The 27006-nt window shown below is 45.1% G+C and overlaps 2 protein-coding genes and 1 long non-coding RNA gene across 6 annotated transcripts in view; 2 read left to right on the top strand and 1 right to left on the bottom strand.

The window, feature by feature from the left end:
* Positions 1 to 15095, bottom strand: part of LOC149329230 (uncharacterized) — a 17059-nt gene extending 1964 nt beyond the window's left edge. Inside the window, exons 1-3 of the long non-coding RNA XR_016285553.1 lie at positions 14705 to 15095; positions 13214 to 13416; positions 615 to 2974 (exon numbers count right to left, since the gene is read on the bottom strand). This is a non-coding gene — a long non-coding RNA (uncharacterized LOC149329230). The remainder of the gene's footprint in view (positions 1 to 614; positions 2975 to 13213; positions 13417 to 14704) is intronic.
* LOC149329231 (uncharacterized) lies at positions 5060 to 7357 on the top strand. Its single transcript, XM_089560165.1, has one exon. It carries the CDS (start codon positions 5081 to 5083, stop codon positions 6251 to 6253), a length of 1173 nt encoding a protein of 390 aa, XP_089416291.1. The 5' UTR covers positions 5060 to 5080; the 3' UTR covers positions 6254 to 7357.
* Positions 14922 to 27006, top strand: LOC149329229 (THAP domain-containing protein 11-like). 4 transcript variants are annotated; one of them, XM_089560164.1, is made up of 3 exons: positions 15375 to 20079; positions 22586 to 22679; positions 22873 to 25505. In XM_089560164.1, the coding sequence occupies exons 1-3, from the start codon at positions 19970 to 19972 to the stop codon at positions 22927 to 22929; spliced, it is 261 nt and encodes an 86-aa protein (XP_089416290.1). In that variant the 5' UTR covers positions 15375 to 19969; the 3' UTR covers positions 22930 to 25505. The 4 variants fall into 4 exon arrangements, with proteins under 4 accessions (XP_089416288.1, XP_089416287.1, XP_089416290.1 ...); XM_089560163.1 differs by having other exon boundaries at positions 22586 to 22684; XM_089560162.1 differs by lacking the exons at positions 15375 to 20079; positions 22586 to 22679 and adding an exon at positions 14922 to 15361 and having other exon boundaries at positions 22873 to 25428.

The raw sequence follows: 27006 nt of genomic DNA, 5'->3' as shown, positions 1-27006 counted from the left end.
TTATTATACATGGATTACCACGCGTTATCCTCCTACGACCGCTAAATAATTTATAATTCAGTTTTCCTGTCATGCTGTTTCCGTTCCGGCGATGGCTGTGACGTCGAAGAGAGGTTATAGGTGACGTGAGGCATGAAAAACTGCAGTATAATCAGTGCTTCTGCATAAATTGCCATTCCAGCTCTTGAGGAAGGCTGCTTCAGCACTGTACTGAATTAAAACAACGAAGCAGTGATTAAGTCGCAGTTTTTCCATGCCTCACGTGACCTATAACACCTCTTTGATGCCACAGCCATCGTTGAGCTGTTGAAACCGAAACAGCCTAACAGAAAAATTCGATTATAAATTATATAGCGGTCGTAGGCGAATACCACTTGGTGATTCGTGCAAAGTAGAGAATTCCACATCATTATAGGTAAGAAAACACGACGCAAAATTAGGTGTCTATACTCCTTTAATACCTAATGAGTGCCAGTCGGCGGAGCTTAGCAACAGAGCAAACTGACATTTACAGCACTTTTCGTGCGAAAACTACAACTTCTGTTACTTTCATCCTGCTCATTGAATGACAACCTTCAGAAAAGCACTCTTGGGAAAAAACTGCAGAACCTAACCTGTTGAATTCTGTCCAATAGGTACACAAGGCTTGCAGTCCCCAATGCTCAAGCCTGCATTTGAAAGCAAGAATACACCTCCAAGATACAAGACTCTACTGCCAGAGCACAAGTGGTCTTATATGCATGAAACAGTGAATTGTGGAATACAATATCATGCAACAGATGTGCCAGTTTCTATAAAGTAAATTCACTAAGTTTAACTTAAGGATAAGTCAGCTAGAAAGCAAAAATTTGACTTTTAATTGCTAACTGCATCAGAAGAGGACTACGCTTAAGCTCTCAAATAACTAACGATTACCTGCAGAAACTGGAAAGCTATCGCAACCAAGTCAACGCTTGACCAGGGCACATGCACAATTACTGGCTTCATCAAAAGGGATACAAGTCAGTCTATACAAGTATAAGAACTAATGAGTGTTAAGGTGACTGGCATTTCCAAACCCAAAGATGGCCGTGAAGGCGACCATCCCTTGGAATGGGCTAGCAAGAGCTGTAAAGAATAATCAATAAAAGTATTTGTATTAAGTCACCAGCTGTTCCATTATTCTGTGCAAAATTTGCAGCAATGCTGCATTGTTTTTACACACATTTACGACGCATACACTTCCGACTCATGCAACCACACTCTGACAAAGCTCGAAAAAAGTGCAGGTCTTAGATGAGTAAATCTGGTAAATCCGACTCTACCTTGTACAACAGAGTTTACGATCAATAGCGCACAGAGGTCTGGAGAAACAGTGGGCAAGCATTTTTTTTTTTAACGCAGCTTCACATTAAAATAAAAAACTGCCCAGCTGAAAGATAATTCAGTCCACATCACAATCCCAGCTTGAAATTAAAACACGGTGATACACACAATGAATTCTCAATGGGCCCTGAAACTGCCTTGAACGTCCTGCGGATGTTTGGGACGTCCTACGGACGTCCAGTGGCATTTCAGTGCTCATTGGGTTACGGATATGGAAAAGAGTTTTCAGTATAGTGAAAGGAACAAAAAAAAATGACAAGAGAGTACTTCAACACCTCATACAATAAAATGCGACCTGCTATAAAGAAGCCTCAAAAAATAACCAATGATGTCAGAGTGCAGGCTAAATGCACACAGCAACAAATACTGTTTTGATAGTGTCAGTAAATGCTATGCGCATGAAAGGTAGGTCACTTGTGACCAACCACAACGAATCACAGTGTACTCTTCAGCAACACCACAGAAATTCCAGTAAACCAGTCAACAGCAGCAAAAACATCACAAAGCTAAATTCACCACACAATATTGACAGAAACAGCTTTGTGCAGCTGCTGTGTTCTGAAAGCCCTAATCATTAAACAAAGCAAGTTATAAAAAAGACTAGTGCCAAGGTGGTACAGCCCCATCATATGATTTAAGGAAGCATCAGCATGAGACACACAATAAAGAATGATGCGTCAAACACTGAGGCACACAAAGGTCAATTATTCCAATGCATACAGTTTTCTTCCACAGAGGTTTCTGCTTTTTAATTTACACACTTGTACTAAATGATCACATAATATCCAGCACACTTCCACTTATATGCCATCGCACATAATGTCACACACGAAGACCTTCATAATAAATATCACTTCTGTTTCGCCAATCCGGCCATGGTCTATGAACAGGACGAGGTCTGATTCATCCCATTTTGCAGTAAACATTGGCCGCATTTCTTATCCGCGCTATTCTTTTCAATTGACAACAATGTTTTGAAAACAACAGTCCTTTGTCTTTAAGGACGAGAACCAGCAGTCCATTTTTTTTAATTCCTCCAAGTCACAAAGTGCACAGCACAACAAGAGAACACAGGCGGGAGGTTGCCATTTGATCGAAGTGAGAAGTTTGTTGTCCTCCATGTGTGCTACAACTCAAATGTTACATAATCTCATTCAGTGCTTGATTTCAACTCTGCAAGAGACAGCCCTTTTACCAGAGTAACACACATAGTTTGAGCTCTGCAGCTCTCGAGCCAAAAAACAAGAACCCAGTACCTCCTAAGTATTAGCAGTGACCACCGAAAATGCTGCTTCACTGGCACACCCTTTATTCCCTCCCTCCCCTTTTCTGACCTCTGCCTGCCTCCAGTCGGACTGCCGGTTGTCATTCCCCCCCCAAAAAAAAGAACTCATCAAGTGTTTCTAAAATGGGTTCAGTAAACAAAATTTCGTTTTTATGACAGTGCCCCCTTTCCTTATTAGTAAATCCCTGTAATTTAAGCAATTCCATCAAAACAATTTCCACCCAAATTTGAGCATGAAGTATTGGAGCCATTGAAGGTTGGTGGATGTGGTACCGGAGCTTTCTTCCTCTGTCAACTTGTGCAGCATGGCTTATGAATACTGGCCTGCAAAATGACGGAGAGCAAAGAAGCATCACTACAGGAAAAAAAAGTCGGCAGAGACACTTACGACTGCTTACATGCGAGAAGGTGCAAGCCAGCCCGCTCACTTTGTAAACGCAGTCGACATACGCTGCCGTGTGATGCAACCTGATGCCGCACTTTTGGCAATTCTACCTCTGCATGGCTCTAGGTGGCTGCCACAGCGATGCTGCCACACCCCTTCTGATCTGTGCGGTGATACGCTTTATGAGTATGACTTGATAGCTAATGGGATAACACCCATATATGCAGAATTGGTCGTTCTTTGCTTTACATTCACAGATCCCTTGGAGTCCTCATACCACATCTGGTGCAGCGGTTAAGTGGTGTGCCACTGCCCTGGAATGGCAGGTGCTGCCATCGATGGCATTTGCACAATCCAGGTTGCTCTTAACCAGCAACCTCGCACGACTAATCATTAATGCGACCGGCACCTGCCAGGTTGCATTCCGATGTGCCGACTGTCTGCATGAGGACGCCATCCTTTAAGGGTACCACTGAGTATTATCACGTGCGTGCAGATTATCGCTTAATAGGGGCAAGTAAGGCTTACGCCTTAAAAACACAATCCCACATGCAGCGGGGCTTGCGTGCCTTTGTGTAAATGACAGTGCACAAAGCAGAGGTGACCAACCACAAAAAGCACATCTGACTACACATCATAATGCATTCTTTTGCAGACCCAAAAATTAAAAGAATGTGGGCTGGAAAAGAGAAGTGCGACCAACATTGTGCTACTAAATATCAGTACACGTTTTAGAAAAGAATGTTTCCTACTGGCAGATATGCAATGTCTCTTGTGTATCTTTTACAATGCTCTCAATTTCAGCTCGGCTAGCCTAGCTAGTTCTCTTGGTACAACCAGATGGGTTCTCATGCACCTAACTTTGCATATGCAGATCACTGAACATGCTGTTTTAAATATGCATGAAGGTCTCAACAGGCTGCAACAGTATGTTGCCTTCGAAGGTTTTCCCTCGGGCAAGCTGTACTCTTTGTCCTCATAATACTGGTACCCATAACAACGAACTGAAAGAAAGCACAGTATTTCATCACAATGACGAATATTTCCTTGCACACTTTCGGATTTCCAAGCCGGAGTTCAAGCTATGTCGGAAGTTCCAGGCTCACAGTCTGAGCAAATAATCTTCACCCTGTGGATACACTCACACTCACTGCTTTCACATTCATCTAAAAGTTTAGGGTATTTGCAGTCTGCATCCCCCTCACTGCCAGGAAGCAGCACATGGCTTTTAGCATCCTTGAAACGTCAGTCTTCCCGCGATGCCACGGTCGTGTTCAAAAGAAGCGACGAGAAAAAAAATTTTTTCCTACAATATATTTTCAAAACTGGTGAGCAACTGTCATGTGGCATGAAAGCTACTGTCCAAAAATTAGCAGTTAAGCATATAGTGCCATTTGGTGATACATATATAATGCATTATCTTCAAGCGAGGTCAGTGAATCGCCTTTTTTGGAAGCGAATCGCTTAAGGTAACGAGTAGCACCGTAGCAGGGGACATCAGAAAGTCAGGTGGGCAGATAAGATTAGGAAGTTTACGGGCATAAGGTGGCCGCAGCTGCTACAAGACAGGGTTAATTGAAGGGATACAGGAGGTGCCTTGTTTTACAGTGGCTGTGGTTAAGACTGATGATGATGATGATGAATGCAGCAGACACCTGTGTATTTGAAAGACATCTGGTCCCGCTCACAGCCTAATACTGTGGATACACCAGACAATACTACTAATGTGTATGTAAATTTATAGGCCTTGATGAGTGAGGCATTCAGAAAGTAAAGGTTGGAAGCAGTTTGAAGGGATCATTCTTGGCAGCTTGTGGTACCTGGCGTACACTAGCCTGCAAAATCAAGCAAAGCAAGAAAATAAGTACATAAAAAAACTCAAATTCTCATAAAGGAGGTGCTTATATGCTCTGTAGATTCAACAACCGTAATCTGGCAGCCCAGTGTTGATTTCAAGGGCAGATTAGTAAACCTCAAGAGCCTTGGGTAGTAACGGTGGGCTTTTTGGCTGTACCATGAAGCAGACCACTAATCCGCTTCTGTTCATGATGCAGGTGCTTGCAGCAGTCGTTACACACGCGCTGCTTCCCGCCCTTGTTTCGGCTGGGGTGGAATGCGCGGCGTCAGACCTGCCTGGATACCCCTACAGTGATACGCATGCCCGTTGCCTCAACGCCATCAGCGCTTCAAACCTGCCAGCGTCATCGCTGGAACCCTGGACACTTCCGGAACCTTGGACACACCTATCGTCATCGACGGCACCTGGCACACCGTGTATAAAAGAGCGGCAATCATCGGCCGCGCTCTGTGGGCTTGGTGGCTGTACCATGAAGCAGACCACTAATCCGCTTCTGTTCATGATGCAGGTCAGTAACCCATACGCCTTCTTTGCAAAGAAAACTAGTAATTACTGCCTGGTGCAGCTTCCGAGCCCACAGTGTTGTGTCGATGTTGCTATTGCATGTTTAGAAACGATTGGCATCTTGCTACTGTTGTCCGGGGACATAAAAACAAACCCGGGACCTGCCAGTGCAGAGGCAGTGCTTGCTGAATTGAAGAAGTTGTCCTCAGGTCAGGCTACAATAATTAGTGACGTCCAAGACATCAAAAACAAGTTAACAACTACAGAGAAAACTATTACAGATCTAATTCAGAGGATTGCCGATTTAGAGAGCCACTACCAGAACCTGGTTACTTTGAAAACAGATGTCGAGTGTGTGCAATGCAACACGGAAAAGACTACTCAACTGGTGCGGGATCGGGAAGCCCGATTTGATGACGCCGAAAACCACTCACGAAGATGCAATTTGATTTTCTACGGCCTTTCCGATCCTACACCATCCGAGTCATTTGCCGATTCCGAAGAAGTCATAATTCGCCACTGCTCCGATCAGCTCGATTTGACGTTACACAGTAAAGATATCGAACGTGCACACCGTCTTGGGCGTCACAACTCAGAACGCCAGCGTCCCATAATTGTAAAGTTTGCGTCTTTTAAAACAAAACAAATGATCCTCTCAAATGGCCCCAAACTAAAAGATACTGATTTCAGCATTGGTGAGGATTTCTCCCGCCGAGTTCAAAATATAAGAAAGCAACTTGTCGCGTTTGCCAAATCAAAGACAACTAAATTTTCTTTGCGGTACAAAACCCTTCATATAGGCCCCAAACGCTACTTTTTTGATGAGACTGAGCAAACAGTAAAAGAAATCTTCTAGCCACCACGGCGACGCAAGTCGGCACTACACCGTTCCCAAACATGTCCTCGTCCTAATCTTACGTTTTCGGCAATCTTTACTAGTATACGCAGTTTCATCCCGAAGCGAGAGCTCGTGTCAAACCTGGTGTTATCATCTGATAGCAACTCGCTTATATTAACAGAAACGTGGCTAACAAATGACATTAGTGATGGCGACGTGCTTGCTGATCTGCCAAATTTTGCTGTCTTTCGTTCAGATCGTAAAAACGCACATGGTGGTGGTGTTCTGATTGCGGCAAGCAACCACTTATCATGCACTGCTCTAAACATTTCATCCGACCTTGAATTAATTTGGCTCCTCTGTCGATCCGCACCACATTCTGTGCTGCTGGGTGTCTGCTACAGGCCGCCACACAACACTCCCCATTTTTGCCGCCAGCTGAACGCAACCTTGTCTAAATTAACCTCGCGGTATCCCAACGCTCACATTCTCCTCTTCGGGGACTTCAATTACCCGACTATTAACTGGCATAACCCGGTGCACTCCATAGATAATCGAGCGGATACAAAAGAATTTCTTGATATCTGTTCGAATTTTAATCTTGCCCAACTTGTACTAGAACCTACGTGTGTAGTAATGGACACCGCAAATATTTTATATTTAGTATTAACAAGCCATCCTGAAAGTTTCTCCTCCATGACTTACTTGCGGGAAATTAGTGACCATAAAGTCATCCACACAGTCTTTAATTTCAAACCAATTCCTCGCCACAGTCCGGGAAAGACAATCCGGCTGCACGATAAAGGCAACTATCAAGCAATATATAGCGAGCTGCACGCCTTCTTTCCATCTTTTAACGCAACTTTTCAAAGCAGATCTATCCAGGAAAACTGGTCAATATTTAAACAAAAGCTTAACTCTCTGGCAGATAAATACATCCCGAAGACTACTTTTCATGACACTCGAAACCAGCCTTGGTTCACAAAGTCACTGAAAAAACTCGAAAATAAAAAGAAACGCCTATTCCGCGCAGCTAAAGCCAATCACAGCACCTGCTCATGGGACAAATATTATGCCGCCGAGAGCTCGTATTTATCAGCTGTCAAAAACGCTAAGCAACACTTTTATCACGACGACTTGTCGAGAATCTTAAGAAGTAACACAAAAAAGTTCTGGCAAATTATAAACCCTAGTAATACGCATTCAGTTAACCTGAATAAAGATTCAGGAGAGCCGTTAAGCGATACTGAATGTGCTAATATCTTTTCAGTTGCTTTTTTCTCTGTCTTCACAAGCGAGCCTGATGCGCCCTTACCTATTCTGCCTGCAACCATTCCACACACCATGCCTGTAACCAATGTTTCTGCTAATGGAAGAATGTTCTTAATAGATAAAATTAAACTTTCATCTGCAGTAGGCATTGACGAAATAAATTCTAAACTTTTAAAGAACACAAAGTGCATTTCTGCCGAATATTTATTGTTACTGTTTGCTCAGTCACTCTCCACAGGCACCATACCTGATGATTGGAAGAAGGGAAAGGTCGTTCCAGTCTACAAATCCGGTAACAAAAATTCACCATTAAATTATCGTCTTATCTCGCTCACAAGTGTACCGTGTAAAATCATGGAGCATATCATCTACTCTGAAATCATGCAGTTCCTGGATGGTAACAAATTCTTTCATCCTGCACAACATGGATTTCGGAAAAACTATTCCTGTAACACACAATTAGCACTCTTTCTTCACGATCTGCATGCGAACCTCGACTTGAATATCCAGACTGACGCAATTTTTTTAGACTTTGCTAAAGCATTCGACAAAGTTTCCCATCGACGTTTGATGCTAAAACTTTCGCAGCTGAACTTGCATCCTAACATCTTAAAATGGATCGAAGCATTTCTAACGTGTCGCTTTCAGCCAGTTGCTGTTAACAACCAGTCATCTCCTTCTGCCCCCGTAACCTCAGGCGTACCTCAGGGCTCGGTCCTAGGTCCTCTTTTCTTCTTAATATACATAAATGACTTGCCAGAACATATATCATGCAATATCCGTTTATTTGCCGACGACTGCGTTATCTACAACTTACTAACTAACACTTCCGACCAAAAAGCCCTTCAGGATGATCTTAACCGCATTGAAAAATGGTGCGATGATTGGCTAATGACACTTAACCCTAACAAATGCAAGCTTATTTCGTTTCACCGCAGACTTAATCCGTTGTCCTTTTCCAATAGAATTTCTAACAATCCAATAGAGCACATTCATTCATATAAATACTTAGGTATCACTGTGTGTCATGATTTAACTCGGCGGGAACATGTTACTAACGTTATTTCATCTGCAAACAGAACCCTCGGATATCTGAAGCGCCATTTACGTAACGAAACAAAAGAGGTCAAATTACTCGCTTACACATCATTGGTAAGGCCACAACTAGAATACGCATCCCCCATTTGGAGCCCCCACCAAGCATATCCAATCGATGCACTTGAAGCCGTGCAAAATCGCGACGCCTGTTTCATTCACTCCCAATATTCATCCGAAGTCCGTGTGTCATCCCTGAAATCACTGTCCAACTTACGAAGTCTTTCTTGCCGTCGTCGCGTCGCAACACTATCTCTTTTTCGTAAATTTTATTACAGCTCACTCCGCCATGAACCATACATCTGCGCACCTCCGCTGCGCATTTCACATCGCACTGGTCACCCCCTTCAAGTTACTCGTCCACGCGCCCGTACCGTAACCTTTTCCACCTCCTTCTTTCCACGAGCCGCGTCAGACTGGAACGGCCTCTCCCACTCCGCTGCTGCTATCACCTGCCCATCACTCTTCAACGCCAACATTGAACTTCATATGTCATCATGAAAAAATAACAATTTTTGATTACCCCACCCCTTATGTAATACCCCGAAAGGGGCCTTTAAGGTAAATAAATGAAATGAAAGAATAAAATGAAACGGATATGTTTGCAGGGTAGTAGTGCTTATTAAGGTACAGAAATGCATTGAGACCAGATAGAGACGATTCTGTTACTAGAGCAGCAATATATTTCATCCCAAATATACTGAACTGGGCAAGTTGGAAAGGATGCATGTTTGCAAAAACCAGTGCGAAAGAAGAACGCGTTTGTCCGTGTTTCCTCACTTGCGTCCCGTTCTTCTAGCTGTTTTTTTCCAAACATGCATATATTTCATCACAGTATAAACAGGAAAGATTTCTATACATGAAAGTCTGTTTTACTGCCTGTGCAAAATCCTTTAAGGCAGCACAGTGGATCAAGAATGGCGTGACACATGCCGCAATGGTTGCCTTTTGATTCCTGTCATAGTAAAGGCGCTCCTGGTGGTAGCAAACACCATGACAAGCTCGCTACATCACTCTACGTGAGATCGGAAGATAGTGTATATAGCCAAAATAAAAACTCTTAGGCAATCCTTGGTGGATCATTTGAATGCGTTCATATTTTCTGTTGCTGCTGATATATGCGGAATCGGTCATTCTTTAATTCACATTCATAAATAGCCGGAAGTCCTCATTCCACTCCTGGCACAACAGAACAGCGGTTAAGCAATGCGCCACTGCCCCGACAGGTGGGGCTTGTGATACCAAGGTTGCTCTTCCCGAGCAACATCTCACGACCGTTCATTAGTTTAGCTGCCAAATGCCACGGTGAACAGGTCGTGAAAATGTCACAAGGTTTGCAACGCACAACGTTGGTCACCATTTACATTTCAGAGACGCTTCTAATGAGAACGCATTAAAAGCAAGCATCGATTCTGCCAAGCTGAGATGATACCCGGGCTAAACATCTGCTGGCACTCGTCACTGATTAGGTACTCAAGGCACTGTGAGAACAATGTGTTTTTCCCAGCCTCGTATTTTTGAAACACTGTTTATTATAGAAGCAGCCGGAACTTGCTGACGATGTTGACTGCAGAGAACTCTCAGTCCATGAGTTCATGCAGCTCAACAACACGGACAAAACTGAAAGCAACGAACACGGCCACCAAAATACAAGACAAGGTAGTCAACGTAAGCTTAAAATTGCTCTGCAGTCCCATAGCCTCCTATATTTTTTCTGTGCCTGCCAAATGCGCCCTCCGCGGCCGTCGGCGCACCTCAGTTGGTTACGCTACTGAATGCCGAGTGGTGGCACTAGTCACGTGGGGGTCGACTGCATTTGTCGTCTGCTGCTGCACAACGCTGACCACGCTGTCGGTCAGTCGCATGCGCGTATTTGGATCCTTGTCACTGGCAATTCAGTCTCTTTGGCCCGCACGTGCAAAAAAAAAAAAAAAAAAAAAAAACAAAACAAAGCTTGCTGGCGTTCGATGTGACAGTACTGCTCAGACGCTGACTTCGTGCTTCGCCGAGAATCGGCGACGCTCAACGCATGCTGAACCACACATCACATCACATGAACGGTGAGCCAAGATTTTTTTATTGATAGCAATAATGTTATTTGTAGCCTGCATAAAGTCCTATATCTGTCTGTGGCGTACTGTGTGTATAATTCGAATATTTGTGGGCGCATTTTCTGACTGAGAGCTCTTAATTAGTTTAGTTTTTGCACTCGCGCTCGACGAATTTGTGTGGTTGCACTGAACTTTTTAAGCATACGACTGTAATATCGAAGCGCATTATTAAACCGCTCACCATTGCCTTGCAGGACCTAATGGCATACTGCTGTGTGCCGCGTTGCCGCTCAGATGGGAAAAGCAAGATTCCAGGCATCTCTTTCCACGAGATTCCGGCGGACATGGCGCTACGGGAGCAGTGGTTGAGAGCCATACGGAGGGAGAACTGGGTGCCGAACACTACTTCGAATTATTCAAGAGTATGTAGCCGGCACTTCAAGGAAACCGACTTTGCGGAGGGCAAGCGGCGCCGTCTCAAGAAAGGTGTAGTACCCTCCTTGTTTCCGGAATACCCTTCATACATGAAGCCAAGGCAGTTTCACGAAAGGAAAACAGAAAGCATCAAGAAGAGGGCGTTTCCAAAAACCAAAGAAAAGGAACCTGAGCCAGCTGCAAAGCGGCAGAAGTTGCAGGATGGCACAGATGCAGAAATGTCAGAGGACAACTGTCAAGAGGACAACTGTCAAGAGGCCAGCCCGTCGGCTTATCCAGAAAAAGATGAACAGGCAAGACCTGAAAATGAAAAGGAACCGCAGGGGGCTTCAAATAGCACACATGCAGAGGTTTCACACCAAGCAATGCAAGTGAATGTTGGAGTATCTAGCCTACTTGCAACTGAAAGAACAAGATGGAAACGCAGAGAAAGGGATCTGAAAAAGCAGGTTGAAAAGCTTCGATGTACAGTTGACCAGTACAAAACAGAGATTGAAAAAATGAAAAATGATTGCAATTTTGGTGATCTGCAGTACATTCGCCAGCAGGCTGAAGAGAAGCATATTTCAGCTGTGTTTTTATTGGATCAAATTGTTAACTTTCGCCGAAAAAAACTAACTTGGTCTGAAGACGTAGTGCGCCACTGCATCGTACTACGCCACCTGTCAACAAAAGCTTATGAGCACACAAGGAGGGAAATGCTACTGAAGCTACCTAGCAGAAGCACCCTTCTGAATTGCCTTGGGAGCAGCTCGGGAGAGAGAGGTGTCAACCACCTATTGCAAGCAAGACTGAAGGCTGAATTATAAAGCCGCTACTCGTGAAGATTTATAAAGAAAGATTTAAGAAAGAAGCAGCCAGTTTGAAACATGAATTATTCGTGGACGCCGATAAATTGCACAGGAAATGCACAGAAAAATGCGCAATCTGTCTCACGAGCGGCCCTCGACCACCAATTCACCGCTGAAACTGCATGCGCAGCACCCCGACGTGAGTGGCGCCCCCACCACGATGAGTGGCGGCGCCGCGCAACTGCAGTGATGGCGCGTCCCCTTTGTTCGTTCCGTGATCCGGCAGGCACAGAAAAAACACAGGAGGCCATGGCAGTCCATACACGGTTGCTGCAAAACCTAGACCTGCCGTGTTATTGACACAACCCAATGGGTTGTGACGTGCGTAACTTATCACGCCGTCACCAGAAATTCAGAGCACTGGATGCCCCATTTGAAAGGATACAAGCTTGAGGATATTATCTGCATAGCTTTACAGCAGTTATCCAAGAAAGTTATTCCTCTGGCAACTAGTACTCCTTCTCCTGCCAATACGCTTGCTTTGCCTGCAAAGTGACACACAGAAAAGCAGACTCACCAGAAAGAAATAACACCTTAATGCCAGAAACACACTGTTCCAGCCACTGTTCCAACCCTTGTGCTCTCGGGAAGGCAGAAATAGTACGATCAATGGTCTTATCAATTAACCCGGTACTGTTGCTTGCCACCTTCTCATAGCTTCGCAAAATCGTTATGCTTGAAGCATAAGTGCGGCATCCGTGCACACGTAATGACGAAACATTTTGCTTTAATCATTCGGATATAGCTGGAGATGAACAGGAACTGTGAGGCTATCTTTGCTGTTTTGGTGCTAGATTTTCAGCTCTGAGTGCATCACACTTAACTCCTCCCCAGCACACGCCTTGGCTTTCTAATGTTTCGCGCTCGATATTACAGAGCTGAGTACTTCCAGATAATCGTAGTGCCCCAAACGTTAAACCCCAATAAACAAAACAAGACACAAGCGGACACCTCGCTGCCTTTTGGCCTTGCATGACTTCTTGAGTGTTGGTGGTGAATCGATTGCAATCTTAGAGGCTGTTTGACATAAGCGCGCGAAGATTAAATCAGAAACTAAGAAGCAAATAATGAGCTTCGGTTGATTACTTTCTGCAGATTGGTATGTGTGGCATTCAAAGCACTACACTTTTTTCTGGGCCAAAAAAATTTAAAAAGTACCAAATCAACCTGAAGCAGAAACTAAAGAATTTTAGACCTCTCTTCTACCAACGATGGACTATTTTTCATTGAAATTCATAGTAACAACAACATTTGAGCTTCTGTAGCATGCTTACAGCTTTTGTGTTTTGGGCCTGAGCCTGGCTGGGTAGATAAGAGCTTCCATGGCTCGGGCAGGACATGTATTCGAGAAAGCAGGCCAGGCTCGGAATGGGTAGTGGGTACCGGGCCAACAATTACGGCCCATGCAGCGCTCTTATACACACCAAATGCTGGGCCATCAGTCCGTGCAGCAGGCCACGCCAATAACAGCTATCCGCTGTTAACAACGTGAAGATGGTATCAAGATGACGAACGTTTACTTCCAGGGCATCCTTGTCTACACATTCAGCTAAAAGCGAGGACACTGGTAATCAGAAAAATGCAACAAATGTCTACTCCCAGAATGCGTAGGACATGTGAAGGATCCTTTTACAACAGGAAGGAAAAAAAAGGTACAACGATGGCAGCTGCAGTTTGATGCACACACAGGTGTATAATGCATAAGCAAGACAACGAAATTGCACCAATCAAAAACAGTAGAAAACCTGCGCACCTGCAGTCTTCCCTACAACTTCCTCAAAAGCAAATGAAGTATCTTTCAAAGCAAGACTTCAAACCATGGCCACTGTCCTTCTTAGGAACCAAAAACAAATCTAATGGTCACAGAGGAAGCACTGCAACACGGATCTTTGCAGAGTAATGTGCATCATTTATCCAAGAGGTTTAACCAATAGTTAGAACAAACTAAAGAAAAGGCAGTCCCCTGATGGAGCTATTCAGCCTATAATGGGATGAACATTCCCACAGCATATATATATTGTACAAGCATGATTACTCTCAAATGAGAGCTCGTAAATTCACTTCTAAGACCTCACTGCAGCATCAAATGGCAATAGCAATATATTGTTTTCGTTGCGATGGTCCTGGGCGAAATCCAAGCTCTGCCGAGGAGCTTCATCTTAATCAAAAGTAGATCAGTTTCATTTCACATAGGGGCAACCTACAGTTAAACTTTAGTTCCCTCGTGCACGCAACCGGTTTTTGGCACCGTACTGCAATACTCCGCAAGGATACATATGCATACAAACGGTCCAACTAAATGCTCCTCATCTTTTGTGAAGCAAATGTATACATGGTGCAGGCGAGACCATGAAAATGAGAGAAAGACAATTGTTTCCACAATCGGTGTGCAACAAGATTTTTACGGCATACACCGAAGACACGTAGAAGTGATTGTTCCTACCCAAACAGCAGCGGTCGTGGGCAAAGTAGAAGTGTTCAGGAAAAATGGAAGACAAAAGAAAGGTGCTTTCGTGCGAGCCACGTACCGACGAGCGATCGAAGCACAGGTAGCAATTAACTATGCGCGGCTGTGTTGTTCAGGCGCATGGAAACGCGCTCGTCGCGGTACTCAGAGGAAACACGGGCGAAATAAACTCACAGGAAGATGCCGCACATCTAATCGCAACAAACCGCAACGCGGTGGTACAGCAACGCTGAATGCGCTGAATGCTCGTTTGGAGTAGGCGGACAAGTACGAAATACTGCCTTTTCGCAGTACTTACCACAGTTCGGACAAGCCTGCTGCAGGGAGGGGTGCCGTCAAAACATACTATTTCGTCGAGCCCGGTTGACCAGCTTGCCTCAAAAAACGCGCGTGATGGCGACGTGACAAAGGAAAAAAAACAAAAGCAATCCGAGCCATGCAGGAAGCCGAGCAAGCAACGTCTGGGTTTGAGAGTAAATGCAAACCAATATTTTCTAGCAACACTGGTGCAAACATCCGGTACTGTGTACATCCGGTTTCTTCTCGCGTCACGTGGGTCGAAGGCGCCGAGATCAGTGAACGGGAAAACCCGGAAAAGTCGAGATTACGGTGTTTGTGTAATCTCCCGTTCGCGTAGCCCGCACAGCAGTCGGCGCAAGCTTGGTGAACGATGCCTCCCGTAGGACTGCGGTACACATTGGTTGGCTTCTCAGCGGAGCTCGACTGGAGGCCTCTGCACTTCCTCAAACCGATTCCACAGAACAGGCTATGTGGGGCCTGCGGACTTGTGTGCGTGAGGACCGCTCTGCTTCCCTGCATGCATGTGCTATGCGAGTCTTGCTACGAACAGTGCGCGCAGGACGGCGGAATGGTATGTCCTCTGGACAACCAACACGGGCAGGACGGAGAAGTCGACTGGAAGGAATGCCCTGTGGATGACATGTTGAGAAGAGAGGTAAGTGAAGAAAAACATAACTTCTTGTAATATGTTTTCATACGAATCGCAGTGAGCGGAATTCTGTGCGCAACCACAGCGCTAGCCCTCCCTGTGGTATCGAAAAGTTTGCTGTCGTCAGGGGTGAATCAGCTGGGTCGAGCGTTGCTACAAATTTTCCGTAGACGCTGCACAGCAGCGGAGCGCGTTACGGACGTCAGGAACGCCAAGGCTTCACCACGAGCTGGGGCGGAAAGCGCGATGGCAAGTTGCAACCAGATTGCAGCAGACAAGCAGCGCAGCTCCCGCCCCCTTTTGTAAAGAGATAGCAAAAAAGCGCAGCGTTCTACGTCACAATAGCTTCTCTGCCGTTTGCAAACTCTGTCGCAATGTGACGCAAGTGCATAGACAAGCGTCATGTTTGAAACAAGGGTGGCGCTGCGGTCGGCAGTTGCTCCTAGTTGGCAAGTCGGGTGGTTACGTTTATTAATTAAATGAAAGCACAAAGTATAGAGACACTAATCGTCTACAATGCATAACCTCCGGACCGTTACAACATGCCCTGTTGCTAGTGCAAGGAGGACAATGCGAGGCAGCTTTTTCACACGATGAACTGTGCTTTCTGTTTTACCCAACCGCAATTACTCCTGAGAATGCGTAAAATTGCTGGGCACTAGTCGTACAGTTGCTTTGAGTAAGGCAGATGCGATGTCACTGTTCTTTAGAAAGAAAAATTATGTTCACTGTGCTGAGCTATCATCATCAGCCTGACTACGCCCACTGCAGGGCAAAAGGCCTCTCCCATGTCTCTCCAATTAACCCTGTCCTTCACCAGTTGCGGCCACCGTAATCCCGCAAATTTCTTAATCTTATCCGCCCACCTAACTTCCTACCGCCCCCTGCTACTCTTGCCTTCTCTTGTAATATCTGCTCTGTTACCCTTAAGGACCAGCGATTATCTTGCCTTCACATTACGTCCCCTGTCCTAGCCCACTTCTTCCTCTTGATTTCAACTAGGATGTCATTAACTAGCGTCTGTTCTCTCACCCACTCTGCCCACTTCCGATCTCTTAACTTTACACCTATCATTCTTCTTTCCATAGCTCGTTGCGTTGTCCTTAACTTAAGCTGAACCCTCTTTGTTAGCCTCTACGTTTCTGCCCCGTAGGTGAGTACCGGTAAGATACAGCTGTTGTATACTTTTCTCTTGAGGGACATTGGTAAACTGCCATTCATGACCTGAAATAACCTGCCATAAGCGCTCCACCCCACTCTTATTCTTCTAGTTATTTCCCTCTCATGGTCCGGATCAGCTGTCCCTACCTACCATAAATATATATATTCTCTTACTACTTCCAGCACTGCACCATCAATTGCGAACTGCTATTCTCTTGCTAGACTAATGAATATTACTTTGGTTTTCTGCATGTTAATTTTTGGCCCCACCGTTCTGCTCTGCTTGTCTAATTCATTGATCATGCTTTGCAGGTCATGTCCTGAGTGACTTAGCAAGGCAACGTCATCAGCGAATCGCAGGTTACTTAGGTATTCTCCATTAGCACTTATCCCCAACTGTTCCCATTTCAGGCCCCGAAATACCTCCTGTAAACAGGCAGTGAATAGCATAGGTGAGATTGTGTCTCCCTGCCTGACACCTTTCCTTATTGGAATTTTATTGCTGACTTTATGGAGAATTATGGTAGCTGTGCAATCGTTATAAATGTCTTCCAATATCATATGGTGGTTATTGCCCTGCATTGTGCTGAGCTGTAGTCGGATACTACTTAAGTCTGGAGTGAAGCTCCGTCCACATTCAGCCTTTGCGCACAGAATTCCTCTGCAAAGAAAAAATAGTGTGCTGCTTAAATGTTCGTTACCTAAACAAGAAGCTTATGACAAGAAAAAAATTGAGCTCTAGAATTTTGATTTGTTGATTGTTTGATATGGTCAGACATTAAAAAGATTTCGTATACTGTTGCGATTAGCCAGCGGAGTAATACAAAATGCAGCGGACCATGGCCCAGTGTTAGCAGCTGCTGTTTTTTTCAGTTCTATCCTACTACAAGTACTTAAAGTGATTCTGCTTTTCATTTTAAGATTTGCATTCAAGTGCGCATCTTCTGCCTGATCAGAGTGGCGTTTGGTGTAGTATTTGCTGTGTTTGCCAGGTTCTTAACGACCAGCGATGAGAAAATTCAGATAATATAAAAATAACACAGCAACCTTGTCGCGATCATATAGCGACCTTTAAGCGCTTTTTTTTTTATAAAGTACTGGTCTTGAAGAGACACCAGCTGTCAAAGCTGGCGAAAGTGACAATAAAGAAAAAACGTGTCGATTGTACTACTACCTGAGTCCGTTGCTGTGTCGAATCTCCCATGCTTGCTGTGAACATTGGAACGCGACTGGCAAATTCAAAATTAGATTTTAATGAAAGGAAATGGTGCAGTAATTGTCTCGGATCTCTGTGGACACTGGAACCGGCCGAAAGGGAAGGTGGAAGTGAAAGAAGGAAAAAGCAAAAGGTGCTGTAGTGGAGGGCCCTGGAATAATCTCGACCACCTGGGGATCTTTAAACTGACATCGCACAGCACACGGGCGCCCTTTGTGTTTCGCCTCCATTGAAATGCAGCCAACTGACAATGGCTGACTTATTTTTGCGTGGAGAGCGATAAATTTGCTCTATTTTTCTTTATTTAAAGTGACAATTCTGCCTTTTCTAAGCCTAAAGAGCGTGGGTTGTTAACAAAAATGGTTGCTACATCCATATGGTATTACTAGGCCAAGCTTATTGTTGTGTCTCGATTTGCATATGCTGAACTAAATGTGCGAATGTGACAAATGGTGTAACTTCCTTCAGAATGATTGCGTTTAGTGTATGTAAGCATGCATACCCTTAAGGTGCATAGACTGCGTTGATTAGTATTCGTTTCTAACCATATCTTTGTACGCCGCGAGCAGATGACGAGGAGCAGTGGAACACGTTTAATACGCTCTCCTGATTGGCTGAGGAGGTCTCTACCTTCCATAGTACTGCAAGGGACTTACAGACACACTTGGTCTCATCCACTGTACTGCATACCGCTCTGGTAGTGCCGCATCAAATATTGCTCAATGTATTGTTCGGGCCATCTTTCAAGCTCGGATCCATGGGCCGCCCTTGAAACAAACTGTGAAGCCACGCGGATCGTCACCGGACCCAAATCCCTCCCAATAGTGTCCCTCTGCAACAGGAATATTCCCAATTTTACACAGTGAGAGAATCGGTTGTCCGTGACCAACCAACAAAATCCAAAAAACATCGTTCTGTCCCTCGTTCCAACCTTAACCCTCTCCTTCGGCTGCTGTTAGTTCACAAGAAAAAAGCTTATTCCTCGCAAGAAGACACGTTTGACTTCCCCTAGATATCAGACACACTATTGTTCATTATTGGATGGTTGCATTCTTTACACTGATGTCACCCTAACCAGTTCAGTAGGATGTGCCATTTCCGTTATCCCAACGTAACCTCACCTTAACGGCCGCCAAGCTCACATCACTGACACTTTCTCTTTCGTTGTCTAACAGTATTGCATTCCATGAAAGGTTTAACTGGCAACCTTCCCTATGGCTAAGTTCATGTTTCCACTGATTCCAAAGGAGCGCTCAAGCACCTAAAGAAAGTTTATGGTGGCACCTTTCAGGTTGCCCAGTCTATCCACACTGTTTGCCATTTATACCCAGTGCCTGTAATTATTAACGAGGTGCACATAATACCGAAACCGATGCTCTTTGCGTGCAACCAACCTACCTCAAACTCTTCCTATCTCCCTCCTGACAGATCCACTTCTAACCCATATAACATCATCTGACTCTCTGAGGCAGCGTACACATGCCGTCCTTCTCCAACCGCGCCGCCGCGGTGGCTCAGTGGCTATGGTGCTCGGCTGCTGGCCCGAAAGACGTGGGTTCGATCCCGGCCGCGGCGGCTGAATTTCTTTGGAGGAGAAATTCGAGGCCTGTGTACTGTGCGATGTCAGTGCACGTTAAAGAACCCCAGGTGGTCGAAATTTCCGGAGCCCTCCACTACGGCGTCTCTCATAGCCTTAGTCGCTTTGGGACGTTAAACCCCATCAACCAACCAACCAACCTTCTCCAACCTTCCCCGCGATTGAATTAGGGTAGAGAAGGTGCCTCTGAGGTGGCTACAGGTCTGAGTGACCCTTACCTACGCAGTTCGGCACCAGTGGCATAGCCACATTTTACCAGCACCTGACAAGTACCCCCATGCCTGTGGGTGCTGTGCAGCTCCTGCTGTGGACACTCCTAGAGACATCAGTGGAGCGCCCCTCAGGTCCTTTAGGGGTCTGGGCTATCTTAGAACAGTTACTCCCAATTCTACTTGTGGCAGACGGGCAATGCCTAGGGTGCCTTGATGCGTGCGCCCCCTCTTAGGGTGAAGACACTCGTTGAACCAGTTGACGCTGCCTTGACCAGTTTCGCGTGCTCCCTCCACCATTGTGTTGCCCACGTCGTCGTCCGTGTGCTGCTGCTGTGTGGGCGCAAGCGTAGTGCTGATGCGTTTTCGTGGCTTTCTTCGACGTGGAATGCCTGGATGTTATGTTCCTCAGTGTTCCAACCATTTGAGAAATGGTTGGAGGATGTTCCATTTTCCAAGAGACCCAAAAAGAAGACTTCTGTGGCTGGTGCGGGTCAAGCATGCGAAGTGGCGGCCGACCAACTCCTCGTGTATTTGCAGCGTAAGTGCCACATGTCGGTTCAGTGCTATGCTTATTGTGATTTATCGATACTGCATGTCGGTAGGTAAATGTCGTCCAGTGGCAGTATCTGTCATATGTCTTATCTGCACTATTGGTCTTGCTCAGTGCTAAAAAAAAAACGACTGCACGAAAGAGCAACAAATTAAGTTGCACTACCTTGCGAGTTGGCAATTCCCTTCTGCATGCTTGTTTGCATCCAAGGTTATACATTACAATGTTTACGCTCGGTAATGTGTGCAAAATGTGCTTCCACTTTGCTTTTAAAATAAAAAGGTTCATTGCCTTTATAAAGTGCTAGCTGGTGAACTGCGGTCATCGCCCAAACGTTGCATCAAGGCAAAGTGCATTAAGGTCAAGCATGGGCAAGCTGCGGCAATTAATGTGCGACTGGTTTGTACAGGAACCAATCTGGATTAAACGTCTATCGTTTTCTCGTGTTGTTTTTGACACATATGCGATGTTTCATGCTTTCACTGCCTGTCAGCCCGATGCTTCGTCCTACTTCGACGCATTAAGTCATTATTTTTCGCAGCGCATGGGACAAAGAACGAGACGAGTTCTCAGACATGGTGCTGAACTTACAACTGGTTTTACTGAGGTGATTTTCTCTTCTAAAATACAGTGGCAACCAATCTCAAAAGAAAAAACACAGATACACAAAATGTTGAGAATGACAGTTCCTGAGCAAGGGCTACAGTGGCACAAGACCATCTGCACACGTTTTTCTATTGTCATCAAGAAAACGCAGTTCTTCTGCAGACAGACCTATTGAGGCGACACTTACGCATTCATCTTTGAATCTATGGATTTCATGGGCTTCAATGATTTCATGGGTGATTTTTGTTTATTATCTGACAGCACGCGGCACTGACTGAAAACTGGATAACACGGCGCTTTCTTGTTCTTTTTTCTGTGCAGTCTCTGCAATGAATGCGAAGGTGACGGGATGCGTTGCTCATGTTATGTTCTGTAGCCGGTTGTTCAGACAACGACCGGTCTGTCCCGTGTAGTGCTTGCCACATGGTAGTGGAAACCTGTACACAGCACTGTCGCTACATGGTACAAAGCCTTTCTGGTGCTTCTTATCACAGCCTACCTTCCTTGTGTTGCTGTTGTTTACAATGTGGCAGAGTTTTGAGAGCTTGTCGGGTGCGGAAAAAACGACATTTACATTGGCACGCGAACCCACCCTTTTGAGATTATGTGAAACGCGGTGTATGTAAGGAACAACCGCACACTTTGTTTTTTTCCTTGTGCCTTTTGGTGGCATCACTGCATCCTGAATTTTTTATCTCTCTCAATAGGTTTTCAGAAACAGCAATCAAAAGGTCTGGAGGGTATCCTGTTGCCTTTAAGTGCACCACCTGATTCTGATAGCTGTCTTGCATCACATGGGGGCATGATTTTTCTAGGGCATTTCTAAAACACAACTTTGAGATGCTGCGCTTTCAGAACAGCTATCAGAATCAGGTGGTGCGCTTAAAGGCAGCAGGGTACCCTTCTGATTTTCTGATTGCTGTTTCTGAAAACCTATTGAGAGAGATCAAAAATTCAGGATGCAGTGATGCCACCAAAAGGCACAAGAAAAAAAACAAAGTGTGCGGTTGTTCCTTATATACACCGCGTTTCACATAATCTCAAAAGGGTGGGTTTGCCTGCCAATGTAAATGTTTTTTCCGCACCCGACAAGCTCTCAAAACTCTGCCACATTGTAAACAACAGCAACGCAAGGAAGGTAGGCTGTGATAATAAGCACCAGAAAGGCTTTGTACCATGTAGCGACAGTGCTGTGTACAGGTTTCCGCTACCATGTGGCAAGCACTACACGGGACAGACCGGTCGTTGTCTGAACGACCGGCTACAGAACATAACAACAACGTGAGCAACACATCCCATCACCTTGGCATTCATTGCAGAGACTGCACAGAAGATAGAAAAAAGAACAAGAAAGGGCCGTGTTATCCAGTTTTCAGTCAGTGCCGTGTGCTGTCAGATACTAGAACAAAAATCACCCGTGAAATCATTGAAGCCCATGAAATCCATAGATTCAAAGATGAATGCGTAAGTGTCGCCTCAATAGCTCTGTCTGCAAAAGAACTGCGTTTTCTTGATGACAATAGAAAAACGTGTGCAGATGGTCTTGTGCCACTGTAGCCCTTGCTCAGCCCTTACGGTTGCCACTGTATTTAAGAAGTAGCAATCGCCTCAATAAAACCAGTTGTAAGTTCAGCGCCGTGTCTGTGAACTCGTCCCGTGCTTTGTCCCTTGCGCTGCGAAAAATAATGTCACACCAACTTGCCCAAGCTTCTACAGTATCTGCATTAAGTCAGTGAATGAGATAAAAATATGTTACGTGCAGATTCAGGTGCTCATTCTAAAAATCTGCCTCATCTTTTGACTATGTTCTGCTTGTCTACTTATGTGTGTTCTCATCATTTCCATGCTGCAAACACGCCGCTAATTTCAGCTTCAAATTCGTCTGCAGGCTCACTTTGAAGACAGCAGCTTCGAACAGAACCGCACGGATGGGTGGAATAAGCTCAAGCCGAATTCTCTGCCAACAGTGTTCCCCTTCAGAGGTGAGGTGGCTCATAACCCTGGAATATTGTACACAGCTGTTTATCGCCTGATTACTTGCATTTGAAAAGTGATGTTAGGAAATGACTCGTGCACATGCGTAGTAAATGTTTTGGCGTACCTTCTATTTGTGCCACTGTTTTATTTATGTGTAATGCGCATTCCCCCTTTTTGTTTTTGTTTATCTGCTTTCAGAACTTCCTAAAGTGCGAAAGCCACCAAGAGAATGAGGAGCGTCTGTGCCCGCCTTAATGAGTGACGGTGCAGCCCCACAAGATTCTTCACCGGAATTGAATGACACCCTTCTTCCTTTAACTACGCAAGAATTTCCACCGGCTGATACTTAGTCAGAGAAAGGGTCAGCTGAGAGATCGTGGAGTACAGAAGGCCAGCAATGCTATTGGGCAACTTTCTTTGACCTTCGAGGATGTACCCCGTGTAGAAACCGTATTAGCCAGTGCAACCTATTCATTTGATTCTGAGCCAGCAGAGATTCGGAAGAAGATTGTAGACCTCCCAGCAGCCTATGATAAGTTGGAAGAACATCATAACAAATCGAAAAACAATGTCCGAAATCTACAGGCACAGGTTCGCAAGCTTCAGAAAGAGGTGAATCCAGGTGGTACGCATTAATGTCATCACGCCATCCCACCATGGCGCTGAGCCGAAACATAGCAAAATACCACACTGCTTTGGGCACTCTATGCAGGGCAGTTGACACCATCAGAGAACTCAGAGTGGGCAATGGCTCGGGTCCTAATTGCGACAACGGCTGTCCTTCGCCTTCTAGAAGTGCTTCTTGGCAGTGAAGGGTATGAATTCCTTCTCATGAGCAGGTTATTACAAGACTGCCTAGGAAACCTTTTTTCTGTGGTGGGGCTCATGAAGCCAGTGCCCACAGCATATGACTTGAAGTGTGCCCTCAGACTCGTCAGTGCCAGCCAGTTTCTGCACATGCCAAGATCAACAAGCTATGAACTTGATTACCGCGCATACCTTGTTGATCTGTTTGAACAAGGCAAGATGGAATGTACCAAAAAAGAAGTCGATGAAATCAATGACTCACAAATTCTATTCATTGAACAGCTCTCATCAACCGAATGTCGCATTTTGTTTTACCTTGGCAGCTTTATTTTGAAGTCTGTAACTTGTGCATAGTGCAATGCAAGGCTGCTCTCCTTGGCAACCCTGATAATTAGTATGCTTCCCTTACTGCACTCAAGAGTACGTCGAGGATGGGCAAAGCCTCATATACCCAAGCAGTGAGGTTATGAAAGGTCTGAAAGGCTACGAAGAACATTTTAGTCAGATGTTTAGGGGAATTCCCCAAGGTGGAGTAGATTTGTAATAAGGAAGCAATTACTCATTGACATCCACCCGAGCGCAGTCATACAGCTACAGAGGAAAGCTATACAGCTTTCTCAGAAACTTCATAGTTAAAGAAAAATTCATCCTAGTCCCGGGTATGGCTGTGCTTGGGTGGATGTCAATGAGTAATTACTCCCTTATTGAAGCAAATTTTTCACCATGGAGTCGCTGCTTCGTGCTCTAATAGCAGACCTTGAAGAAATAGACCAACCCTCTTTGAAAACATGCTTGGCTCACAAGGAACGAATTAAAAAAAATGCTAATTGCTGCTTATGCCTGAGTGAGGCTACGAATTTATCTTCGCCAAATTCCGAGCACTAATCTCAGTGGCTATGGAAGCGAGACTTGTGCAGGGGTCAGCCTTTTATAAGGAAGAAGGAATGTGAACTTTTGCGAAACGTTTCGCTCACTATGAAGTGTGCATCTGTGTACATGTGGGATTACAGTTGTTTTATAAATTATGGCCATGTTCCTAATATGTTAAATTTTGAAAGTGCAATTTTCCTGGACCATATTCCTTGTTAAATTGTATGTGTTAGCAATGAATAAATATTTTGTTGTCAGCTTGAATAATAGAGTTTGTTCTCATTCAGAAACACAAATTGGTAATACCTTGGTGAATAGGCGAGAGCTAATATATTTCATTACCGTTTCTGATATGTTTTATCCCTTCAAAGCATATGCGCAAAACCAAGGCACTGATGCTTAGACTGCGTCAGCTCATTTTTTTTACAGATTAAATGCTCTCGCTTGCATGTTCGCCACACTTTCTTGACAAGCATGTAGAATGTCATTCTTTTCATGTGAAAAAAAGCACATCCGCACTTTTCTTAAATTTTTGACCTCTCCTCCTTTCTTTCTCTCTCGTGTGCGCCTGTCAGAAGTGATAAGCGAGCAGCACTCCCAGTGCGAGAAAGAAACCTGCATGCAGTGGGAGCGAAAATGGCGGGCATCATAGTAGACGACGCAGTTGTCCTTACCCTCATTGCATGGAGGCACCCCTACGCATCGAGGCACCCTAGCAATGCCTACACTGGCATGATGCCTACACTAGCAATGCCTACACTGACTGCAAGGCTACTTATAGCCCTTTCAAATATCTTTCTAATCCGTCCTTATTTTTCTGACCCTCTGTGCCTTGTGGCACACCGAATAAAGAAAAAAGTGTAAAAAAATGAGAACCAATATGTTGCTGCCATGTTTACAAGAGTCATCTGCGATTACGTCCATTAATCAGTAAGAGTAACACATTGTGGCCCAGTTGGTTCACCACAAGGCAGAACAGCGCAAACTACACAGGGACAAGAAAGTAGACCAAACACACACAGTGCTGTGTGTGTCTCGTCTACTCTCTTGTCCTTGTGTAGCTTGCACTGTTCTGCCTTGTAATCAGTAAGAAACAAAACAGAGAAACTTACGTGTCGAAAAATGGTTAGTCTGGCTTCAAACTGGACCCCTTTTTTTTTTTCAGGTTGCATGCTGGAACGAAGAAGCAGGCTGCAGGGCTGTCATGGCTGCTTCGCAGATGTACCGGCATTTCCGGCATGAATGTGGACACCACTTGGCCTCCTGTTCCAAGTGCTCGGGCAGGGTTCTTCGCAAAGATGTCTGCTCGCATCTGAGATCGGAGTGTCGGGAGCCAGTAATGCCTCTCGCATCCGAATGGGAAGCGCAGTTAAGCTGCAAAGACAAAGCTTTTCTTTCATTCTTCAGTAGGTCGTTGGAACAGCAGACCTGTGAAATGAAGGCGTTTTTCGAGCGGTTGTCTGTAAGCGAAACCCCGCGGGATGCGATACTCATCGACGTCTGTCACAGCTTGAACACGTTGAGAGAAACGCTAAGCAACGAAGTGAGCCACAGCACGAACACTGTAGAACAAAGTTTGGGGGCACTGGCAGAGACAGTTAGGCGGAATCAAGAGAGTTCCGCATCAGACATGGTTGCAATACTCGCATCTAATGAACGCATGAAAGCATGTGTAATGGCGGGCAGAAGTGAGATACATAATCTTTCCACCACTGTGAAGACAGTAGGTCACATAACAAGAAATGATGTAGTTAGCGCCTCAGAACAGAATGCTGAAAGACTGGCGGAGGCTTTGCCTGTCCTCGAAACATCAACAGCTGACGGCGGTGAATGCAGTCAGCGAGCAATGCAGGGTGCCAGAAATGGACTCCGGCTAGCTGAACTGCGCCCGGATTCTTGTGTGTTCTTCGTCAGTGATGTGCAGTCTCTTAAAGAAGGTGCAGTAAAGGATGGCCACAAATACTTTTTCACCAAGATAGTATACCTTCGCGGTTACTGCCTGCAACCCGGTTTAAAATTCATAAAACATGGCGATTCAGCAAGCTTTCATATTTGCTTCTTCATCACCAAAGGCTATGTGGATGAAGCTCTTGCATGGCCGTTCAGGCACGAAATCAAGCTAAGCTTCATAAATGCAGTGAAAGACACAGTACACGCAGTCGTATTTAAGCCAACCTCCTCTGCACCCCAAGGACCAGCGGAGACAGATAAACGCTTAATTAAGGTTGAGGTCCCTTCGTTGAGTTTGGAGGAACTTATAAGAGACGGCTACATGTACGACGACAAGCTTCTCGTGAAGTGGGAGCTGCTAGCATGAGCTGTACAGGGTGTTAATCAGTGGCTGTCTCAATTCTCTCCAGACTAAAACACATGTTCATTAAAAGCACGCCTGTTCTATGCTGTTCGCCAAAGTATCAGAAAGGGCAACGACATCTGGCCCTTGTATTCTCCCAACATTGCTCACAACCGCATAATTTTTCTTGTGATTCAGCGAACAAAAACGAAGTCTTGCAAGCTTCAGGGCATCTTCGTCATGCGCCTGAGCGAAAGAACATAACAAAAGTTTGCCTGACTACGGATACGTTTCGCAAAGGTTCCTAACGTGGTGTTTAAACTCAACAGCTTATGTACATAAAAATAAAGACATTCTTTCTA

The sequence above is a fragment of the Amblyomma mixtum genome, chromosome 9 (genome assembly GCF_055824585.1).
Source record: "Amblyomma mixtum isolate Tamu chromosome 9, ASM5582458v1, whole genome shotgun sequence".
Classification (NCBI taxonomy): domain Eukaryota; kingdom Metazoa; phylum Arthropoda; class Arachnida; order Ixodida; family Ixodidae; genus Amblyomma; species Amblyomma mixtum.
This window is presented reverse-complemented; position numbering and strand designations above follow the sequence as displayed.

What these genes read in the sequence shown, in the direction of transcription:
- LOC149329229 (XM_089560161.1), top strand. Translation starts at nt 15,077, where the DNA reads ATGCCTCCCGTAGGACTGCGGTACACATTGGTTGGCTTCTCAGCGGAG. An exon ending in ATGACATGTTGAGAAGAGAG is followed by an intron (nt 15,362 to 25,516) that starts GTAAGTGAAGAA and finishes TTTTTTTTTCAG; the next exon opens with GTTGCATGCTGGAACGAAGA.
- LOC149329231 (XM_089560165.1), top strand. Translation starts at nt 5,081, where the DNA reads ATGATGCAGGTGCTTGCAGCAGTCGTTACACACGCGCTGCTTCCCGCC.